At 39.6% G+C, this 19,478-nt stretch overlaps 1 protein-coding gene across 1 annotated transcript in view; it reads left to right on the forward strand.

Moving 5' to 3' along the window:
• Positions 1–19,478, forward strand: part of DYNC2H1 (dynein cytoplasmic 2 heavy chain 1) — a 613,609-nt gene that overhangs the window by 221,399 nt on the left and 372,732 nt on the right. The window contains exons 52-54 of the mRNA XM_040339316.1: positions 2,676–2,789; positions 7,949–8,091; positions 10,600–10,672. Of these exons, the coding sequence (XP_040195250.1) occupies positions 2,676–2,789; positions 7,949–8,091; positions 10,600–10,672 (330 nt within the window). The remainder of the gene's footprint in view (positions 1–2,675; positions 2,790–7,948; positions 8,092–10,599; positions 10,673–19,478) is intronic.

The following is a 19,478-nucleotide window of genomic DNA, read 5'->3' on the forward strand; positions in this document are numbered from 1 at the left end:
CTAGTGAAAGAAAGGGGGGAGAGATGGAGGACAGTATAGAGCTGGAGTCCATCTGTATCCCTACTGGAACCCAGCATGAAGCCGGAAAAGTTAGGGGGTGGGGACCATATGTGCCCTGCTAAACCCCCCAGCAAGGGGCCACAGTGTTCCAGCTCTTCAAGCCTGAGGGAAGCCTACTACAGAGACGAGGGACTCCATGAGGGAAGGGGCCTGGCAGACATTAGTGTCTCCAGGCATTATCCGTGACTAGGTGGGTAAGCCAAGCTGATGTTTTTAATTATCACTCATAATAAAGCCAGCAGGCCCAGGTTTTTGGGAATTTATAGGGAGAATCATTTGTAACACTAGTCAACTTTCATTTTCATAATTTTATGTATGCAAGTGAATTATTCTGACACTGATGGTGCATGGGTCTTGCCCAAATGCACTGGGATGCAAAGCTTAGCAGCGTTCACTATGTGCATCACAAGTGACTTAAAGTAGGTTTTGTGAGAAAGAGGGGTGTGATATAATAGGAATTGTGCTGGACAGTAATCCAGAGTATATGTGGTCACCTGAGATATTATGCTGTGGACCTATTTCCAAAAGGGTTGGAGTAGTGGGCTCATCCACCAGACATGTTATAGGTTGCCAGATGCTCTCATGCTTGATGTGGTCAGTTTTTAATAGGGAAACAGAGGGGGGCTGGCAAGATCACCAGGGATTTCACACACAGGACGAAATACAAAGAGAACAGGATAATTTCTTATACAAGTACATGGTACAGTAGACACATATCAAGTTGGGAATACATATTTTTTAATAGGATGCTTCAATTTGTACTGTCCACCATAATGTGTAAATATACATAGCATATTTGGACACCTAGCTATCACACCTAATATATGGCCAAAAGTATGTGACTGCCCCTGTAATTTTATGTTGTCAAGTCAAGTTGTTTTCAGTGAAGGGCGCTATGACCAAAATAAAAAATGGCATATACAGTCTGTCCTGTAACATACATTATTGTATTATCTGGTGATCCGGATATATGTTACCCATTGATCACCAGAAGAAAATAAAGGCGTAAAAGCTTGAAAAAAACAAAACAAAAAAAACACCTACCATATCTAATAATTGGTAAATTACATTATATAAAAATGTTTTTTTTATTTTTTTATTCAGTTAGGCTGTAGTCGCAGGGGTCTCAAACTGGTGGCCCCCCAGCTGTTGCGAAACTACAAGTCCCGTGAGACATTGCAAGGCTGACAAGCATGACTCCCTCGGACAGAGGCATGATGGGACTTGTAGTTCCACAACAGCTGGAGAACCACCAGTTTCAGACCCCCTGCTTTAGTGCTACAGCATACGGAGGCATTTTGGACAATTGTGCACTTTCAACTTTGTGGCAACTGTTTGGTAAAGGCCCTTTTGTGTTCCAGCATGGCTTGTTCCCCTTGGCATAAAGCCATTGGCAAAAATTCTAAAAGGCACATTACAAAATCTTGTGGAAATCCTTCTCCGAATAGCGGAGGCTATTCTAGCTGAAACGAGGCAGAGGGGGTGCACTCTATATTGATACCTATGGATTTGGAAGATTGTCCAACAAGCTCATGTTTAAATGTCCACAAGCTTTTAGTCATATATTTTATTGGGACTATTTCATGAAAACTGGCATAATAGAAGAATGGCACTGCCTTTCTTAAATAGCCTGTCAAAATTGTGTTTTTTTATCAGCCAAGTAGCATTGGGAAAATGATGCATGAAATGCGGTTGCATTGCATGGACATATGACAGCAGGCCTGAAGTCTCGGAAACAAAAGTATGGACAGCACCTCCATGTTTTTCTGAAGACATCCCTGTGTTAGTCATGTCATGTGTGATCGTTTTTTACAAATAAGGAGGGTTGCCACAGTTTAAAAGTCAAGGTTTAGACTTAGGCAGGCCATACATAGGTCGAAAATTTCGAAAAAAAAATATTTCGAAAATCTTATCCAAGACTTTTCGTTCGTATTTTGCACCAATAGTGGGCTGCAGCAATAGCCGATTTTCGTGCGCCCGTTGATTTTTAATTGGAAAAATATAGGTTGCGCTAACTATAGTCAGTCTGCACCAACATATGAACAAGAATAGTGAATAATTGTCACTTAGTACAATTAAGTGAGTAAATATAAGTGAATAAAATACAAAAATTATTAATATAATAGTCCAGTGAACTAAACACTGTATGGTTACGTGAAGCAAATAAATGTTGTGTAAACCAAAAAGTCCAAGAAAGACACCAGTGGAGATGTTATAAAAAAATTATGATAGACTCAAGAGTTGGAACACCCATGTGAAAACAGTCGTTTCGCAAAAATTTGCGTCGTTTCGCAAAAATTTGCGTGCTCCTGGAAGACGCAAATTTTTGCGAAACGGCATAGGGCTGAATGGCGTGGAAACGTCACTCCCCAACTTACCTACCCACAGGAACAGGTTTACCTGCAGGCGACCGGCCGGCACTGCGGGTTTAAGGCTGTTTATTACTTGATCTGATGTAATGTTTTTTTTTTTTTATAGTTGTAGTCACAAAAAACACTCAATATAACATACATTTCTGGTGCTCAAGCTTTGATATTTGTGTGATTTTTATAAATGATATTCACTTTCATTCTGTTTGGTATACTTTGTTCCAATGTATATTTTCTGTTGCATAGGTGAGGTTCCTGGTTTATATACTACAGAGGAACTGGAACCGCTATTGTCTCCACTGAAAGACCAGGCATCAGAAGATGGCTTTACTGGACCAGTGTTTTCCTATTTTACCTACAGTAAGTTTGACTAGTGAAATACAGTATTCATAGGTTGCTCAGGCTTGCCAAGTGTTTCCTGATACAAAGCCCTAAGAAGTGTATTAAGTTCAGTTTCACACACATACAAAATACTAACACATGATCACTTTGTGAAGCACTGCACTGGTTCTAAAGGAATGTGGTCAGCATCTGGCAGGCTGACATTCATGTTACATCTCAGATGCAGTCACAGTGTCTGACAGCGGACTTGTCTCCAGTTTAATTTTGTTTCCAAGATCAACCATGTCAGTGTAGACAAATGGCACAGATGTGCCTTTTCTAATTAAGTAGCAGACCAACAGCACGTTACACCTTAAAATGTGTAGGTACACAATAACATTCTACAGCAATGTATATTTTGTTTGCATGCAAGTGTGTTGAAATATTCACTTGCTTATTAAACTTGAGGATTTTAGCAGTGAGATGTTCTGTTTAGATTTCCTGGCTTCATCCCTGATGTAGGTATTATAAAACCAAAGCGAGTCTACTTCCACACCTTCTTTGTCATGTAAATGGTGACCATGACAAGAACAAGACTCTTGACCTTGGCAGGTGGGTAGAGATGAAGTGCCCCAGGAGCTTTAAATTGTTAGTTGATGATTTGTCCTGACAGCAACCTTTAAAAGCCGACTTATCAGCTTTGAGTTGTCTGCTTACGGACATAAAACGTCTTTAGCAAATGTCTGCTGTTTGAAAACCTGTGACAGGGATTCTGTCATGAAGGAAGTATGGGGGATGACTTATGTACTTTTTAATCTGAGACCCAGGACATGCAAGCTTTAAATGGATGGCAGAAAAATGCCAGAATTTCTTATCTCTATACTTGAAAAGAAAGAAAGTTTGGGACTTTATATGAGGCCATGACTATGCCGGTACATGTACCTCCATCCCTAATACATATTGAAAGAGGAGAGGGGTTTGTGGGACTCTATACTTGTTCAGGATAAGAAATTCGGACAGTATTAAAGCCAAAGCATTAGCATGACCGCCAAATGGCAAGCATTCTCAGAAGGAGAGTTCAGCAATGGCAGCCTCATTTTTTTTTTGCATGTGCCAATACGCTGCACTTGTGTTTACATCAGAAATGTCTTAACCCATGTATGGCTGCATTCTAGCTTATAGAGTTCATATGATGGGCTAAGAAGCCCCAATCTCATATCTTTTCAATTCCAAACATTGGTTGGATTTGAAGGCAGAGGGAACAAAAAGACCAAATTGTGCAATCCAGCACGCAACAAACAAAAGATCTGCCAGCAGCATCTATGGGTGAAACTCGAAAAATTTGAATATTGTGCAAAAGTTAATTTATTTTACTAATGCAACTTAAAAGGTGAAACTAATATATGAGATAGACTCATTACATGCAAAGCAAGATGGTTCAAACCGTGATTTGTCATAATTGTGATAATTATGGCTTACAGCTCATGAAAACCCCAAATCCACAATCTCAGGAAATTTGAATATTGCATGCAATCAATAAAACAAGGATTGTACATAGAACAATATCGGACCTCTGAAAATTATAAGCATGCATATGTACTCAGTACTTGGTTTGGGCCCCTTTTGCAGAAATTACTGCCTCAATGTGGCGTGGCATGGAAGCCATCAGCCTGTGGCACTGCTGAGGTGTTATGGAAGACCAAGATGCTTCAATAGCGGCCTTAAGCTCTACTGCATTGTTCGGTCTTATGTCTCTCACCTTTGTCTTAGCAATGCCCTATAGATTCTCTATGGGGTTCAGGTCAGGCGAGTTTGCTGGCTAATGAAGCACAGTATTCCCACGGTCATTGAACCAGGTTTTGGTGCTTTTGGCAGTGTGGGCAGGTGCCAAGTCCTGCTGGAAAATTAAGTCAGTATCCCCATAGAGCTTGTCGGCTGAAGAAAGCATGAAGTGCTCCAAAATCTCCTGGTAGACGGCTGTGTTGACCCTGGACTTAATGAAGCACAGTGGATCAACACCAGCAGATGACATGGATCCCCAAATTAACACAGACTGTGAAAACTTCACACTGGACTTCAAGCATCTTGCAGTGTGTGCCTCTCCATTCTTCCTCCATACTCTGGGTCCTTGGTTCCAAATTTGTTCTCATCAGAAAAGAGGACTTTGGACCACTGAGCAACAGACCAGGTGTGTTTTTCTTTAGTCCAGGTAAGACGCTTCTGACGTTGTTTGTTATTCAGGAGTGGCTTGACAGAGGAATTCGACATTTGAAGCCCATGTCCAGGTGTGTGGTGGCTCTTGATGCACTGCCTCCAGCCTCAGTCCACTCCTTGTGAAAGTCCAACACTTTTGAATGGCATTTTCTTGACAATCCTCTCCAGGCTGCGGTCATCCCTGCTGCTTGTGCACCTTTTTCTTCCACACTTTTCCCTTCCACATAACTTTCTATTAATGTGCTTTGATACAGCACTTTGGGAACATCCAACTTCTTTTGCAATTACCTTTTGAGGCTTTCCCTCCTTATGGAGGGTGCCAATGATGGTTTTCTGTACAACTGTCAGGTCGGCAGTCTTTCCCATGATTGTGATTCCTACTGAATCAGACTGAGAGACCATTTAAAGGCTCAGGAATTCTTTGCAGGTGTTATGGCTTAATTAGCTGATTAGAATGGGACACTTTGAGCCTAGAATATTGCACCTTTTCACAATATTCTAATTTCCTGAGATTGTAGATTTGGGGTTTTCATGAGCTGTAAGCCATAATCATCACAATTATGACAAATCACGACTTGAACTATCTTGCTTTGCATGTAACGAGTCTATCTCTTATATTTCACCTTTTAAATTGCATTGGTGAAATAAACAATTTTTTGCACGATATTAAAAATTTTCGAGTTTCACCTGTAACCTGTGCAGTCAGAAAGTGTATACAAATGTAGGAAACACAACCAGGCGGAAGTTAATTGGTATGCAAAAAAACGGATATGTGGCGCACGATCCAGCAGAGCAACCAGTGAATAAACTGAGGTATATAAAATTCTAATACTAGAGTCCAATAATAAAAGTGTCCATGAAAGTCCTGGATCAATGGAATATGGTACAAGTGGCTGTGGGAAACACTTAGCGGCAGCACCTTAAAGCAGAAGCATTGCTCTGAAACAATCAAAAAGAAAAGACAGAGTGCGCCAATCTGAGTGCAGTAAGCCCAAATTTAATAGCTGGAGTAAAATAAATATACATATACAGAGTGCCTACTCACAAACAGGAAGTAGAAAAGAGACCAGAATGGGGAGATGTAGGCGATCAGCAAATGGATATGTGCCTGGAGTCCTGCAGTAGTCTTGGCTGGCGGGCATCCAGAGTGTAAGCTGTAGCAAATCGTTGGAGATCGGTGTCAGGGAACACAAACACCGGAGAGCCACAGAGGATGCGGCGTGCGCTTCACCGTGGAGCGCAGCGTGCCGTCGTCGCGCCGGAAGTGACGTGCAGGTCCGTGCCGGCCAATAGGATTACGCGTTTCACAGCGTCAGCTGTTTCATCAGATCCAGAAGTTAATTGGTGTTGAAGGAAAATCAAACAAGGGGAAGGGAAATAAGGTAAATGGGAGAAACTATAAAAAATACTTCTGTAAAGCAAATCTTGGCATTCTGGTAAAGATAAGAAAAATACAAGAGTGAAACTACCACCTCTAACCCTTCCATCTGTATCTCAGAGTAAAATAGTGTGACATACATAACCAAATAACCAGTCTCTCTCTCTATCTCCATCTCTCTCTATCTCTCTATCTACAGTGGGTATAGAAAATAATCGCCCCCTTTAAAATAATCACATGTTGTTGCTTTGCAACCCAAAATGAGAACAGACACAGTTTTTGTTTTCTCCAGCTCTATTTACTAGTACAACTTATAACAGCCAAGTAAAAGATATTTACACCAACATGTCAGAAAAAAAAAAGTAAAAAACGGAATCACTGAATTGGGAAAAAAGATCACCCCCTTTTTTTCAGTATTTTGTTGAGCCACCTTTTTCTTTAATTACAGCCTTTAGTCTGTTGGAATATGGCTCTACTAACTTTGCACATCTAGACTTTGCAATATTTGCCCACTCTTCTTTGCAGAACTGCTCAAGTTCAGTTTCATTTGATGGTGACCGTTTGTGGACTGCAGTCTTTAAGTCATTCCACAGATTTTCAATGGTTCCCAGCCCCCTTGCCACTTGATCAGCTGTCAGCTAATGACAGCTGATCATGTGATGTGAACAGAGCCGGTAAATGGCTTTTTTCTCCTCACATTGACAGCATGAGGAGAAAAAAAAAGCCGGTTTACCATCTGGAGTAAACGGAACATCGGTCCCACACACTCCAGATCCCCTGCTGCTAAGCAGTGCCCACCAGTTCCACCTACCAGTGCATATCAGCACTGCTAAGCAATGCCCACCAGTGCCGCCTATCAGTAGTGCCCACCAGTGCAGCCTCATCAGTGCCCACACCTTATCAGTGCTCATCAGTGCAGCCTCATCAGCGCACATCAAAGAAGGAGAAAAATTGCCTGCTTGCAAAGTTTTATAACAAACTATGAAATTGTTTTTGTTTGTTTACCCAAAAAATAAAAACCCTGTGGCGATTGCCACCAAAAGAAGGCTCTATTGTGTGAAAAAAATTATAAAAATGGGTACGAAAAGTGCTCAAGTCCCTGCTGCAGAGAAAAACACACTCATAATAGGATATTACCATATCCATGCTTTACTGTAGGAATGGTGTTATTTGGATAGTGAGCTGTATTGGATTTCCAGCAGACATATTGTTTGGTGTTGAGGCCAAATAATAATTTTAGTCTCATTTGACCAGAACACCTTTTCCATGTGGCCCCAGAATCTTCAAGGTGCGTTTCTAAGTTGGTTGGATGAGACTAAAATGTAATTATTTTGCCTCAACACCACAAGATATGTCTGGCGGAAATCAAATGTGGGTTTCCTGACCTGATCAGGTGGGAGGAACAGTCACTTGGTTGTCAGCCGTGGAGTCCTTACTTATTCCAAGTTGGTCCTCATACTTCATCAGTAGCAGTAACCATATTTGTCCCCATAAAAACAATTTTTTTTGTGCAATCACTATGCAGCAAATACAGAGGTTGTTCGATGCTGTGTTGTGCGAAAGTTATAGACCTTCCCTAATATGTTTTGGTTGTTCTTTGTTTCAGAGGTTCAACAAAATCTGCATATTGTCCTCATCATGGATTGTACAAACATTAATTTCACCATAAACTGTGAAAGTAATCCAGCTCTGTACAAGAAATGTTCTGTGCAGTGGATGGAAGGCTGGTCTGACAGAAGCATGAAGAAGGTAAGCTAAGTATGCTGTAGTGTGTGGCATTGCACCATATTCCTGTTGGACATGAAGAGTTCCTTGAGGACTTAGTTGAACCCTTTCCACTCAAGCAGGCCATAAAAACAAAAGAACTGTCAATTGTGCAAGCACAATCTCAATGTACTCCTTCCTAAACTGGAACTCTTTGGCCACGCAAGATTTCTTGTTTAGACTCTGCCAGAAACTACATAAAAAAACAACAACAGAAGTTGTGGTGTCGGTTCACACTACAGCCACATGAAAGTGGCCACGACTTTGCGAGTCAACTTCGAGTAGCCTCCAGGACAGGCAACTTTGCCAGTGGCCAATCATACAATAATCGGCTCTGTGGGAGGGAGTTTTTTTTTCCTGAGAAAACTATTTTCTCTTTCTGCAAAGTTGCTTCAGTTAAGACACTGATCCGACTTTGGAGGCAACTTCCATTGAAATCAATGGGTACAAGTTGCCTAGAAGTTGCCTTGAAGTAGTACAGGAACCTTTTCTGAAGTCGGAGCGACTTCAGTAGTGTGCATCAAGAAGGCTCTCATTCACTTTAATTTCTCATGTCGCACGACTTGAAGCTGACGGCTGTCAAAAAAAAAAAAAAAAAAAGGTAGTCTGCCAACTTTATCACAACATCGCTCAGGCGAGATAAAGCGAAACATTGTAACATGATGTTCTTTTAGATCAAAGGAATGAACCTCTGTCTGTAGATGAGGTCAGTTTAACCACTAAACCTTCTTTTTTTCTGACACTTATGCCGCATACACATGACTGTTTTTCATGATGTGAAAAATTAAATTTTTTAAATTGGTCAATAAAAACGATTGTGTGTAGGCTCCAGAGCATTTTTTTCAACGTAAAAATGGGCATTAAAAAATCTAGAACATGCTCTATTTTTTCGCGTCGTTTTTCAGGTCGTTGTATTTCGCGTTGTGAAAAACGGTCGTGTGTAGGCTTTAACGACAGTGAAAAAAACGCGCATGCTCAGAAGCAAGTTATGAGAAGGGAAATTTGCATAATCAGCCCAAAGGGTGGCGCCAATCGAATGTAACATCCCCTTTATAGTGCCGTCGTACTTGTACGTTGCCGCGCTTTGCTCGAGCATTTTTTTTTGTTTTCACGATCGTGTGTGCAAGGCAGGCTTGACAAGAATCACATCGAGAAAAAAAATTTTTTCCATGACATGAAAAATGGTCGTTAAAATCTGTTTTTTGCTAGAAAATTACTTGGAACCCACAATCATTATATATATATTTTTTGCAGAGACTAGAGCAGAGACATGCAATTAGCGGACCTCCAGCTGTTCCAGAACTACAAGTTCCATGTGGCATAGCAAGACTCTGACAGGCACAAACATGACACTCATAGGCATGATGGCACTTGTAGTTTTGCAACAGCTGAAGGTCTGCTAATTGCAAATCCCTGCCCTGGAGAATAAAATGGCGGTTATTGCAATATTTTATGTCACACTGTATTTGCGCAGCAGTCTTTCAAACGCAGTATTTTCGGGAAAAAATAGACTTCAATGAATTTAAATAACACTAAACTGTAAAGTTAGCCTAATTTTTTTGTATAATGTGAAAGCTGAGGTTACACCACAAGAATCGTGATCTTTAACCTAAGCAAAAAAAATGTGATTCTCATTTTAGCCAGAATCGTGCAGCTCTGCCTATAGGGAAGCCTTGACTATAGATAAATGTTACTTCCTCTTTAAAGCGGGGGTTCATCCGTACATAACACTTTTTCCCCTTAGATGGATGCTCGTTTTGTCTAGGGGAATCGGCTAGTTGTTTTAAAATATGATCCGTACTTACCGTTTACGAGATGCATCTTCTCCGCCGCTTCCGGGTATGGGCTGCGGGACTGGGCGTTCCTATTTTGATTGACAGTCTTCCGAGAGGCTTCCGACGGTCGCATCCATCGCGTCACGATTTTCCGAAAGAAGCCGAACGTCGGTGCGCAGGCGCAGTATAGAGCCGCCCCGGCGTTCGGCTTCTTTCGGCTACTAGTGACGCGATGGATGCGACCGTCGGAAGCCTCTCGGAAGACTGTCACTCAAGAAGGAACGCCCGCTCCCGAAGACCCATACCCGGAAGCGACGGAGAAGTTGCATCTCGAAAACGGTAAGTACTGCTCATATTTTAAAACAACTAGCCGATTCCCCTAGACAAAACGAGCATCCATCTAGCATCCATCTAAGGGGAAAAATTGTTTTATGGGTGAACTCCCGCTTTAAAAGACTTTGGGGGACTTTGGGGGATCTGTTCTCTGCAACAGAGTAGTATTGAGCAGGACAGAAGAGGTAAGTATTCAATTTCAATTTCTTCTTTACAGGTGTGTACTTTGCTGCAAAGGTTTTATAGTGTGGCATTGCCTCTCAAAGGTGTAAGGACTTTAAATAAAGCTAACATTGTATATGAGGGCATATGTAGAGAAGATTTATAAACTGAATATATAGAACAGGAATGAGACATGATGATGTAATGGTGTTGTTTTTTTCAGATTCCTAAAATGTTATTTTCTGACAAAAGTCAAGAAAAGGGAAAAGACCCCAAACACAAAAAGTCTACTTCAGGTAAGCTCCTTATTTTATAGACTTTAGGCTTTTCTCTGAGGTTCTGATAAATGGGGCTAACCATATCAACCAGCAGTTCTGATTTTGCTCAGGTGAGTGAGATTTAGCGCGTTGTTATGGATTTTTCTGGTTGAGACAATGAAAACAAAACTAATAATGTAATTGCAGAGAACAGATATAACAGAAACAGACTGGCCACCGGATTCTGTTAAAGCATCTGTTCTAAAGTTTATTTGCTACATCTTATTTTATACCCAAGCTGAGAAAGGGGATGGTGTGAGATGTTATTAAAGTTCAGAGAACAGAATAATGTCACATTTCATATGTCAGCAGCTATCTCTAAAAGTTGTGAAACTAAAACCTTGAGAAGCAAGAAGGAGAGAGAGAGATAAAACATTGTAGGAAACGTCAGTCTCTGTACGAGAAGCCTATTCTTCCATTTTTGCTTAAATGAACAATACAGTGAAGGTCTTCGTCTTTTTCCACCTTTTTTTATTTAACACCAATCTTCTCCACATTATATTTAGCCAACTGCTGGTAGCTCCCGCTGCATTGGCGCAGAATGATGGTGTCTTATTTCTCCCATAGCTTTCCCCAAATAACCAATTCATTGGGGGAGGTAGAGCATCTGTTGGTACAGCATGTAACTGCATAGACACACAGTCAAATGTAAACAATAAGTATGAGAAGCAGAAATATTCCACTGTAAACTCCTATTTTCTGTAAACCTGTTGCTATCCCATATAAGAAGTAATGGAAACCCCCTAGCCCTTAAAGGGGTTCCATCCATCTTTAGCAATATATATGGACTCATTTTGTAGTTCTCTTATCTTAGCAAGATGTCCCTTAATAATGTCCTCATTATCTGATATATATATATATATATATATATATATATATATATATATATATATATATATATATGTGTATATATAACAGTTTGAAAACCTTACACAAATGTCAATTTATACTATAATACTTATTTTCTAAATTTCATAATTTATTACACCAATATCAGTGGTGGTAAGTGTAATTATCTCATCTAAACATTTTCTGTAATAACTTTCCAATATAACATGTCCTTGTCACATTTGTTGGAAGCCAGGTATAAGCTTTATCTCCACATATAAAATAAAATCCTCTACATATAGACGGTATTCCTGCACCTATAAAACTACATGCAATAGCATGGAATTGCAGATAACCAAGATTGGAAACTTTGAGCAATTAGTACTGTAAAGGGCTCAATTTAAGTTGGGATTTGGGAAATAATAATATTGATGAACTGAATAAATTATAATCTTAGTTCCAGTACAGTTTGAATTGCCCAACTGTGTAAATTTAGTATAAATATAGAGGAATTAAACAGGATTTTTAAGGTGCAAAAAAATACAAGGATTTATATATATAAAAAAAAAAATGTATTATACAAAAATAGAAAAGATATACAAATCCATCATATAATCAATAGAGTTTCATAAATGCATACAGACAATTTTCTCGGCATGTTTCGCCATTTAATTTGGCTTCTTCAGTAGTTTGTCATGCACTACTGAAACATAAATTAGGAAAATCGCATAATGTATTCACAAAAATACAAAGATAAAAAAAAAAAAAAAAAAAAACAATGTATAAATGATGACCAGATCATAATCAATGTCATAATCAGGATGCCTGCGGGTATGATCTGGTCATCATTTATACATCATTGTGTTTTTTCGAATTTATTTATCTTTGTATTTTTGTGTTTACATTATGTGATTTTCCTAATTTATGTTTCAGTAGTGCGTGACAAACTCCTAAAGAAGACAAATTAAATGGCAAAACATGTTGAGAGAATTGTTTGTATGCATTTATGAAACTCTACTGATTATATGATGGATTTTTATATCTTTTCTATTTTTGTATAATAAAATGTATTTATTTTTTATATAAATCCTCATATTTTTTTTTTTTTTTTTTGCACCTTAAAAATCCTGTTTAATTCCTCTATATTTATTCTTTAATTAAGGGATGTGGTGCCTATTTACAGTTGACAGGTAATTCAACAATTCTCCTGTTACATAGGCATGTAATGTTCAGACAAATCTGTGGGGTGTCTGTGTGTTTGGAAACACTCAGAGTTAATGATTTGTTCTATGGAGACTGTCTATGAACCATTTATTCTGGTCCTGTTAAGACCAGTGAATTTAAAAGGCACTGCTATCATAGGTATCATTCCCGTTTGGGTTGTATATGCAAACATACCCAGCAGTTACTAACATTGCTATTGGTTGCATTTAATTTCAGCATTTGGGAAACGGTGTTATTTTTCCAATGCCTCAATTCGTACAGACATCAGAAAAAGAAACATAATTTTTATTTTAAATTATATCAATATTTCAAGATTTTCTCACAATGACTGGTGTGAACCTAGGTGGGGCTTCCAACTTTATAGCAGAACCTGTTGTCAGAAGCACTCAATTTCAATTGCTTTCTGACATGTCGTTTGATCACCACCCAATCACCTGATTGGATTCTGTGAACACCTGAAACAGAGTCAGGGATAGTGTTGTAAACACCTTTCTGCACTTTGTTTCTTTGCAAATTTTGAACATATTCCAGCAACGTAGAGTAAAAAACTTGTAACTGTTGGGGGAAATATAGCCCTGTTTTGGGTGCCCATAATATAAAATTTGATAGGGTGACAGTCCTTGTGGTTGCCTAGAGGTAGTTTTTACATAATATGGGGCTATTAGTAAGGAATTTACCCATCATTTTCCTATTTCTGCTTTATTTTTTACCCATCTTTATTTAAAAACTTCAATGAGTTTACTAAAATTTTTTGGATGATGTGGAGTATGGAAAGCTTACTGTAAGTTAAGGGCTTCCATTACCTCTTCACTTCTCCAATGAAGTTCATTCCTCTGTCACTCTCACTAGTTTCTGGAACTCTATATCTGTAAACTGTTTAATTTAACTACTTGCCAACCAGCCGCCGCCGTTATACTCCCCTTATCTCCCCTGCCTGAGAGCCTGCAAAGCGGCCACTAGGGGCACGTGCGCGCCGCCGGAGGCACACGCCCCCCGCTCGTCCCTGATCCCGACGCGCGTTCCCGGCTTGTGCGATCACCGACGGGCACCCGCAATCGCTCGTTACAAAGCGAGGACCGGGAGCTGTGTGTGTAAACACACAGCTCCCGGTCCTGTCGGGGAGAAATGCCTGAGCGTCTGTTCATACAATGTATGAACAGCGATCAGTAATTTCCCCTAGTGAGTCCACCCCCCCTACAGTTAGAACACACCCAGGGAACATACTTAACCCCTTCCCCACCCCCTAGTGTTAACCCCTTCCCTGTCAGTGGCATTTTTATAGTAATCCAATGCATTTTTATAGCACTGATCGCTATAAAAATGCCAATGGTTCCAAAAATGTGTCAAAAGTGTCCGAAGTGTCCGCCATAATGTCGCAGTACCGGAAAAACATCGTTGATCGCCGCCATTACTAGTAAAAAAAAAACATTAATAAAAATGCCATAAAAATACCCCCTATTTTGTAAACGCTATAACTTTTGCGCAAACCAATCAATTAACATTTATTGTGATTTTTTTTTGATTTTTTTTACGCAAAATATGTAGAAGAATGCGTATCGGCCTAAACTGAGGCAAAAAAATTGTCTACACTCTCCTACTCTCCTATTCCTGAGTTTTGAGTAACATCCAGTCAAAACTCAGGAAAGGCACCACATGCCTTCAGCATACCCAATCATGCTGAGGTGTGGAGCAGCCTGGGAGAGCTGGAGAAGAAAGGAGGAGGAATGTTAAGCTGAAATCGTAACTCACTCTCTCACGCTCTCTCGCATGCCATGCATGAGATAAAGAAATCAGATGTCTGTCACAGCAGTGGGGGATGTGGCGACACAAATTTATCTGTATGTCGTTTTTTATCTTACTTTAAAAAGACGAGGATTGCTCAGAGCTGTATTAACTCTTTATGGCAAGACTGGTAACAGATTACTTGACATCCTCTACTGTACCAGGTAGAAGTCTCCATTAAAATTTTTTTTTTTCAGGTTTACATCCACTTTACTTTGCACCAGTGTCTAATAAACAGGTTACTTCTGTTTCTTCACCAGGAAAGGGGAGCATGCGTAGCAATACTTTTACTCTTGCCTCGGGACCATTGTCTCCTTTATTAAGCAAGCTTTACACTGGCTTGTCTTTTAACTGTGTCTATTTTAACCTCCCTGGCGGTATGATTATGTCAGATTTTTGATGCTGAAAGCGGTACCATTATTTTGCATGGAAATTTGGAGTTTTATATTGTAGGCTTGTAATTCTTAGAAATGACTCACTTAAATCTGTCGAAACAAGATTCTAGTAGACATCCCCCGGGTATGATAACGTTTGAAACCCAAAATCATAAAATATAATATAATAAATAACTATAAATAATATAATAATAATAAAAATGATTCAATAATTGTAACTGTTTTTGTAATTGTAACGCACAGAGACATCCGCGTGTGATACATGACAATGAATCTGAACGCTCAGCAGGCCATACCACTAAATGTTAAATTTTTATCCGTAAACGCTAAAGGCCTCAATGTGCCGGAGAAACGGTCCAAATTTCTTAATGAATTTCACAAACAAAAAGCAAACTTTGTTTGCGTCCAAGAGACTCATTTCAAGACTGATAGAATCCCAAAATTTCATGACAAGAGATATCCTGTGGCCTATCATGCCTCAAATTCGGAGGGGAAAACAAAAGGGGTCTCTATACTAATTTCTAATCAAACTCCCTTCCAAGTGCAAGACACCCTTCTAGACCCAAGTGGTAGATATATATTTATTAAGGGAAGATTTGAGAGCCGTCCAATGACAATTGCTAATGTTTACGCCCCAAACTCAGGACAGGTCGCTTTTTTCCGAAAAATCAAGGATTTACTAACAACTTTCGCTACAGGCATCTTGGTTCTAGGGGGCGACTTCAATATTCCCTTAAATCCCCTTATAGACACCTCTAATGGAGCGTCGAGCCTTCCCTACAGAGCGTTAAGGCAAATTAAGATACAACTGAAAGATTTGACATTACATGATACCTGGAGAACTCTGTTTCCTCAAACCAAAGACTTCACTTACTTTTCCAACATTCATCAAAAATATTCTAGAATCGATTACTTCTTTATTTCACAATCTGACCTAACTTTATTAAAGAATTCAACAATCGAACCCATGACACTTTCTGACCATCATCCCATAACTACTACGTTGACCTTCCCTGAAAAAAAAACAATCACAAAAATGTGGAGACTTAACCCTACGATACTGAAAGACCCAGCAGATGTACTCGAGATACAGGACAAGCTTTCAGATTACTTCGAGAGGAATGAAAATGACGAGACTTCTTCTCTAGTCCAGTGGGAAGCACACAAATGTGTAATCAGAGGTGAATTTATTAAAAAACTAGCCAGGCTAAAAAGAGAGCGCCAATCGAAAATTAAACTCCTCATAGAACAGATCCACAAATTAGAAATTTTGCATAAGAGAAACTTGGCTGTTTCAACACTCGAAGAGCTAACTAAAAAAAGAACAATCCTGACAGAGGAACTTAATTTAAAAACGAAAAGACAATACGTGTTGCGGCATAAGGTTTATTATGAGCAGGGTAATAAAAGTGGGAAACTTCTGGCCAAAGCAGTTCAAAGCAAAAAAATATCTTCAACTGTACACCAAATTAGAGACTCCCAAGGGAAATCACACTCCACTAACGAGGGGATCGCCAAACAGTTCGAAGCATACTACCAATCCCTTTATGACCTCCCGTCAAACCCAAAATGCCCTCTTAACTCAGAAAAAAGATCAAAAATGATTCGGGATTTCCTAGAGAAATATAGCCCACCTAAGCTAACTAGCGAAAAAACACAGGAATTAGAAGCCCCTATATCAGGCCCAGAATTCGATAGAGCTGTCAAGGAGATGAGAATAGGTAAAGCACCTGGACCAGATGGCCTGCCCCTACAATATTATAAGACGTTCACCGATATCTTAAAACCAAGATTTTTAAAGACCTTCCAAGCACTTGCATCAGATCGCCAACCTCCTTTACAATTGCTAGAGGCACATATTACAGTAATTCCTAAAGAAAGTAAAGACACAACGCAAGTCACGAATTACAGGCCCATATCATTAATAAATGTTGATGTAAAAATCTACGCTAAAATCCTAGCTAACAGGTTAGTGCCCTTACTTAACTCCCTTATATCTTTAGATCAGGTGGGATTCATCCCAGGTAGAGAGGGACGCGACAACACAATTAAAGCCCTTAACATTAGCCATTGGTTGACTTCCAACAAGAAACAGGGCTTCTTTCTTTCCCTGGATGCCGAAAAGGCGTTCGATAGAGTGGCCTGGGACTACATTGACGCAGTTCTGGATCACATAGGCATCTTACCCCAAATGAAGGCTTACATTACTGCACTCTACACTAACCCAACCGCTAGAGTACGAGTCAATGGTCACCTATCGGACGCCTTCAAGCTTCGTAACGGAACGAGACAGGGATGCCCCCTGTCCCCTCTACTTTTCGTATTGACCCTCGAACCACTTCTAAATAAAATTAGAGCCAACCAAAATATTAAAGGGATTGAGATACAGAAGAATACTTATAAAATCGCGGCATTCGCTGATGACATGCTACTGTTCCTCTCTGAACCTCACATTTCCATCCCAAACCTCTTAAAGGACTTAGACTATTTTAATCTATTGTCTAACCTAAAAATCAATCACTCTAAATCTAATGCCCTAAACATCACGTTACCATCAAGAATTGTAGACATATGTAGGACAAATTTCCCGTTCACATGGGCCAAGCATAACATAACATACCTTGGAATAGAAATCCCTAAAAATCTAGAAGACCTCTATAAACTAAACTTTTTGCCTATTTTAAAAGAAACACAAGAAGACCTAAAAAGATGGAACTCTTTGAATATCTCCTGGTTTGGTAGAGCCTCCCTAGTCAAAATGACAACATTACCCCGTTTCCTTTACATTATGCAGACAATTCCCATTTTTCTACCTTCATCCTTCTTTATTACCTTTCGCAGAGCGTGCTCAAAATTTGTCTGGAGAGGCAAATCCCCCAGGATAAAAATTTCCAGATTATACTTACCTAAAAACAGGGGTGGAATAGCACTACCGGATCTTAAAAAATACCACCAGGCGGCTCTTCTGACACGTATTGTAGATTGGAACATACATCAATCAGTTAAGGATTGGGTAACATTGGAACAGGCGCAGTTCACCCAAGAACTTCGTACCCTACCATGGTTAGACCCTAAATATCACTTGAAGATTGTTAAGGCACATCCCCTTGTAAGCCCTACTCTAAGAATCTTTCATAGCACATTTAAATCCTCAAATACCACCCCCTGGCTTAGCCCTTTGACTTCTCTGAAAAATAATCCTGATTTTCCCCCGGGGCTCGAGAAGAATTTTTTAAGCCTTCATTGGCCACATGACCGAATCCTTTCCAAACACTTCTTCAAAAATAAGAAGCTGTTGTCTAGAGAAGACCTGAACAGAGACATCAAGCCTTTCTCAATTCCGTTTTGGAATTATATCCAAATTAGACATTATTTGACTAAAACCGACACAGCTCACTGCTGGACGAGACCCCTTACGCAATTAGAAGACCTCTGCACAAAAGTAACGCCCCAAAGACATATTATTTCATCATTGTACAACTCAATGTTCGAGGATAGGACAGATTTCTCCAGCTCCTCATGTCAAAGCTGGGAAAAAGATATAAACACCTCCCTGACTGATGAAGACTGGGAAAAAATATATACGTATGCACACAAAGGGTCATTAAATGTTGCCACACAAGAATGCAGTTTTAAGATTATCACTAGATGGTACAGGACACCCTCTATTCTCCACAAATTCTCACCATCTATCTCTGACAGATGCTGGAGGTGTAAACAGGGAGAGGGCTCGATGCTCCACATATGGTGGACCTGCCCACTGATACAGAACTTTTGGACACTAGTCCACAACACCATTTCTTTAGTCACTTCGGAAAACCTTGACTTTACTCCAGCGCAATACCTCCTCCACTTCAATTCCCTCCCAAGAAAACGCTATCTAAAGTCGCTACCAATGTTTATGATAAATGCCGCACGACAATGCATCCCTGCCCATTGGCTCACAAATAATACACCCTCTAAGACAGAATGGTTCAGGCGGATCAATTACATAGAAAGAATAGAAGAACTCATAAGCATTTCACAGGAAAAGATAACGAATTTCTCATCGACTTGGTACGATTGGACGGTTTTCAAAGATTCACAATCATATAAAACTCTCATTCAGTAATATTCAGTATCACCCTGTGCGAGGCTATAGAATATGTCGTTAGTTTGAATGGAATATTCCAGTAATGTATCCTAAATCTAGCAAATAAAACCCTTTTTTTTTTCTCCTTTCTCTTTTCTCTTTTCTCTTTCTCTTTCTCTCTGTCTCCTCCCTTACCCCTCCCTCCCCCACCCCTTCTCCCCATACCTCGACCACAGATGCAATACACAATTGAACAACACACTCTCTGGTCGAGATAGGTATAATAAAAAAAAAACATATATATATACTATACAATGCTCTCTCATTCGTTGATCTCTCTTCATAGTTTATGTTCTCTGAGTGATGAATGTATTAACATAGGATTCTGACTTATGTCATCATTATTCTCAGATATGTTTTTCTATTGTTTTAATATGCATTCATATGATGTATCTATGCGATATTATGTTTGATTCCATACTCA

This window comes from Rana temporaria, chromosome 2 (genome assembly GCF_905171775.1).
Source record: "Rana temporaria chromosome 2, aRanTem1.1, whole genome shotgun sequence".
NCBI lineage: Eukaryota > Metazoa > Chordata > Amphibia > Anura > Ranidae > Rana > Rana temporaria.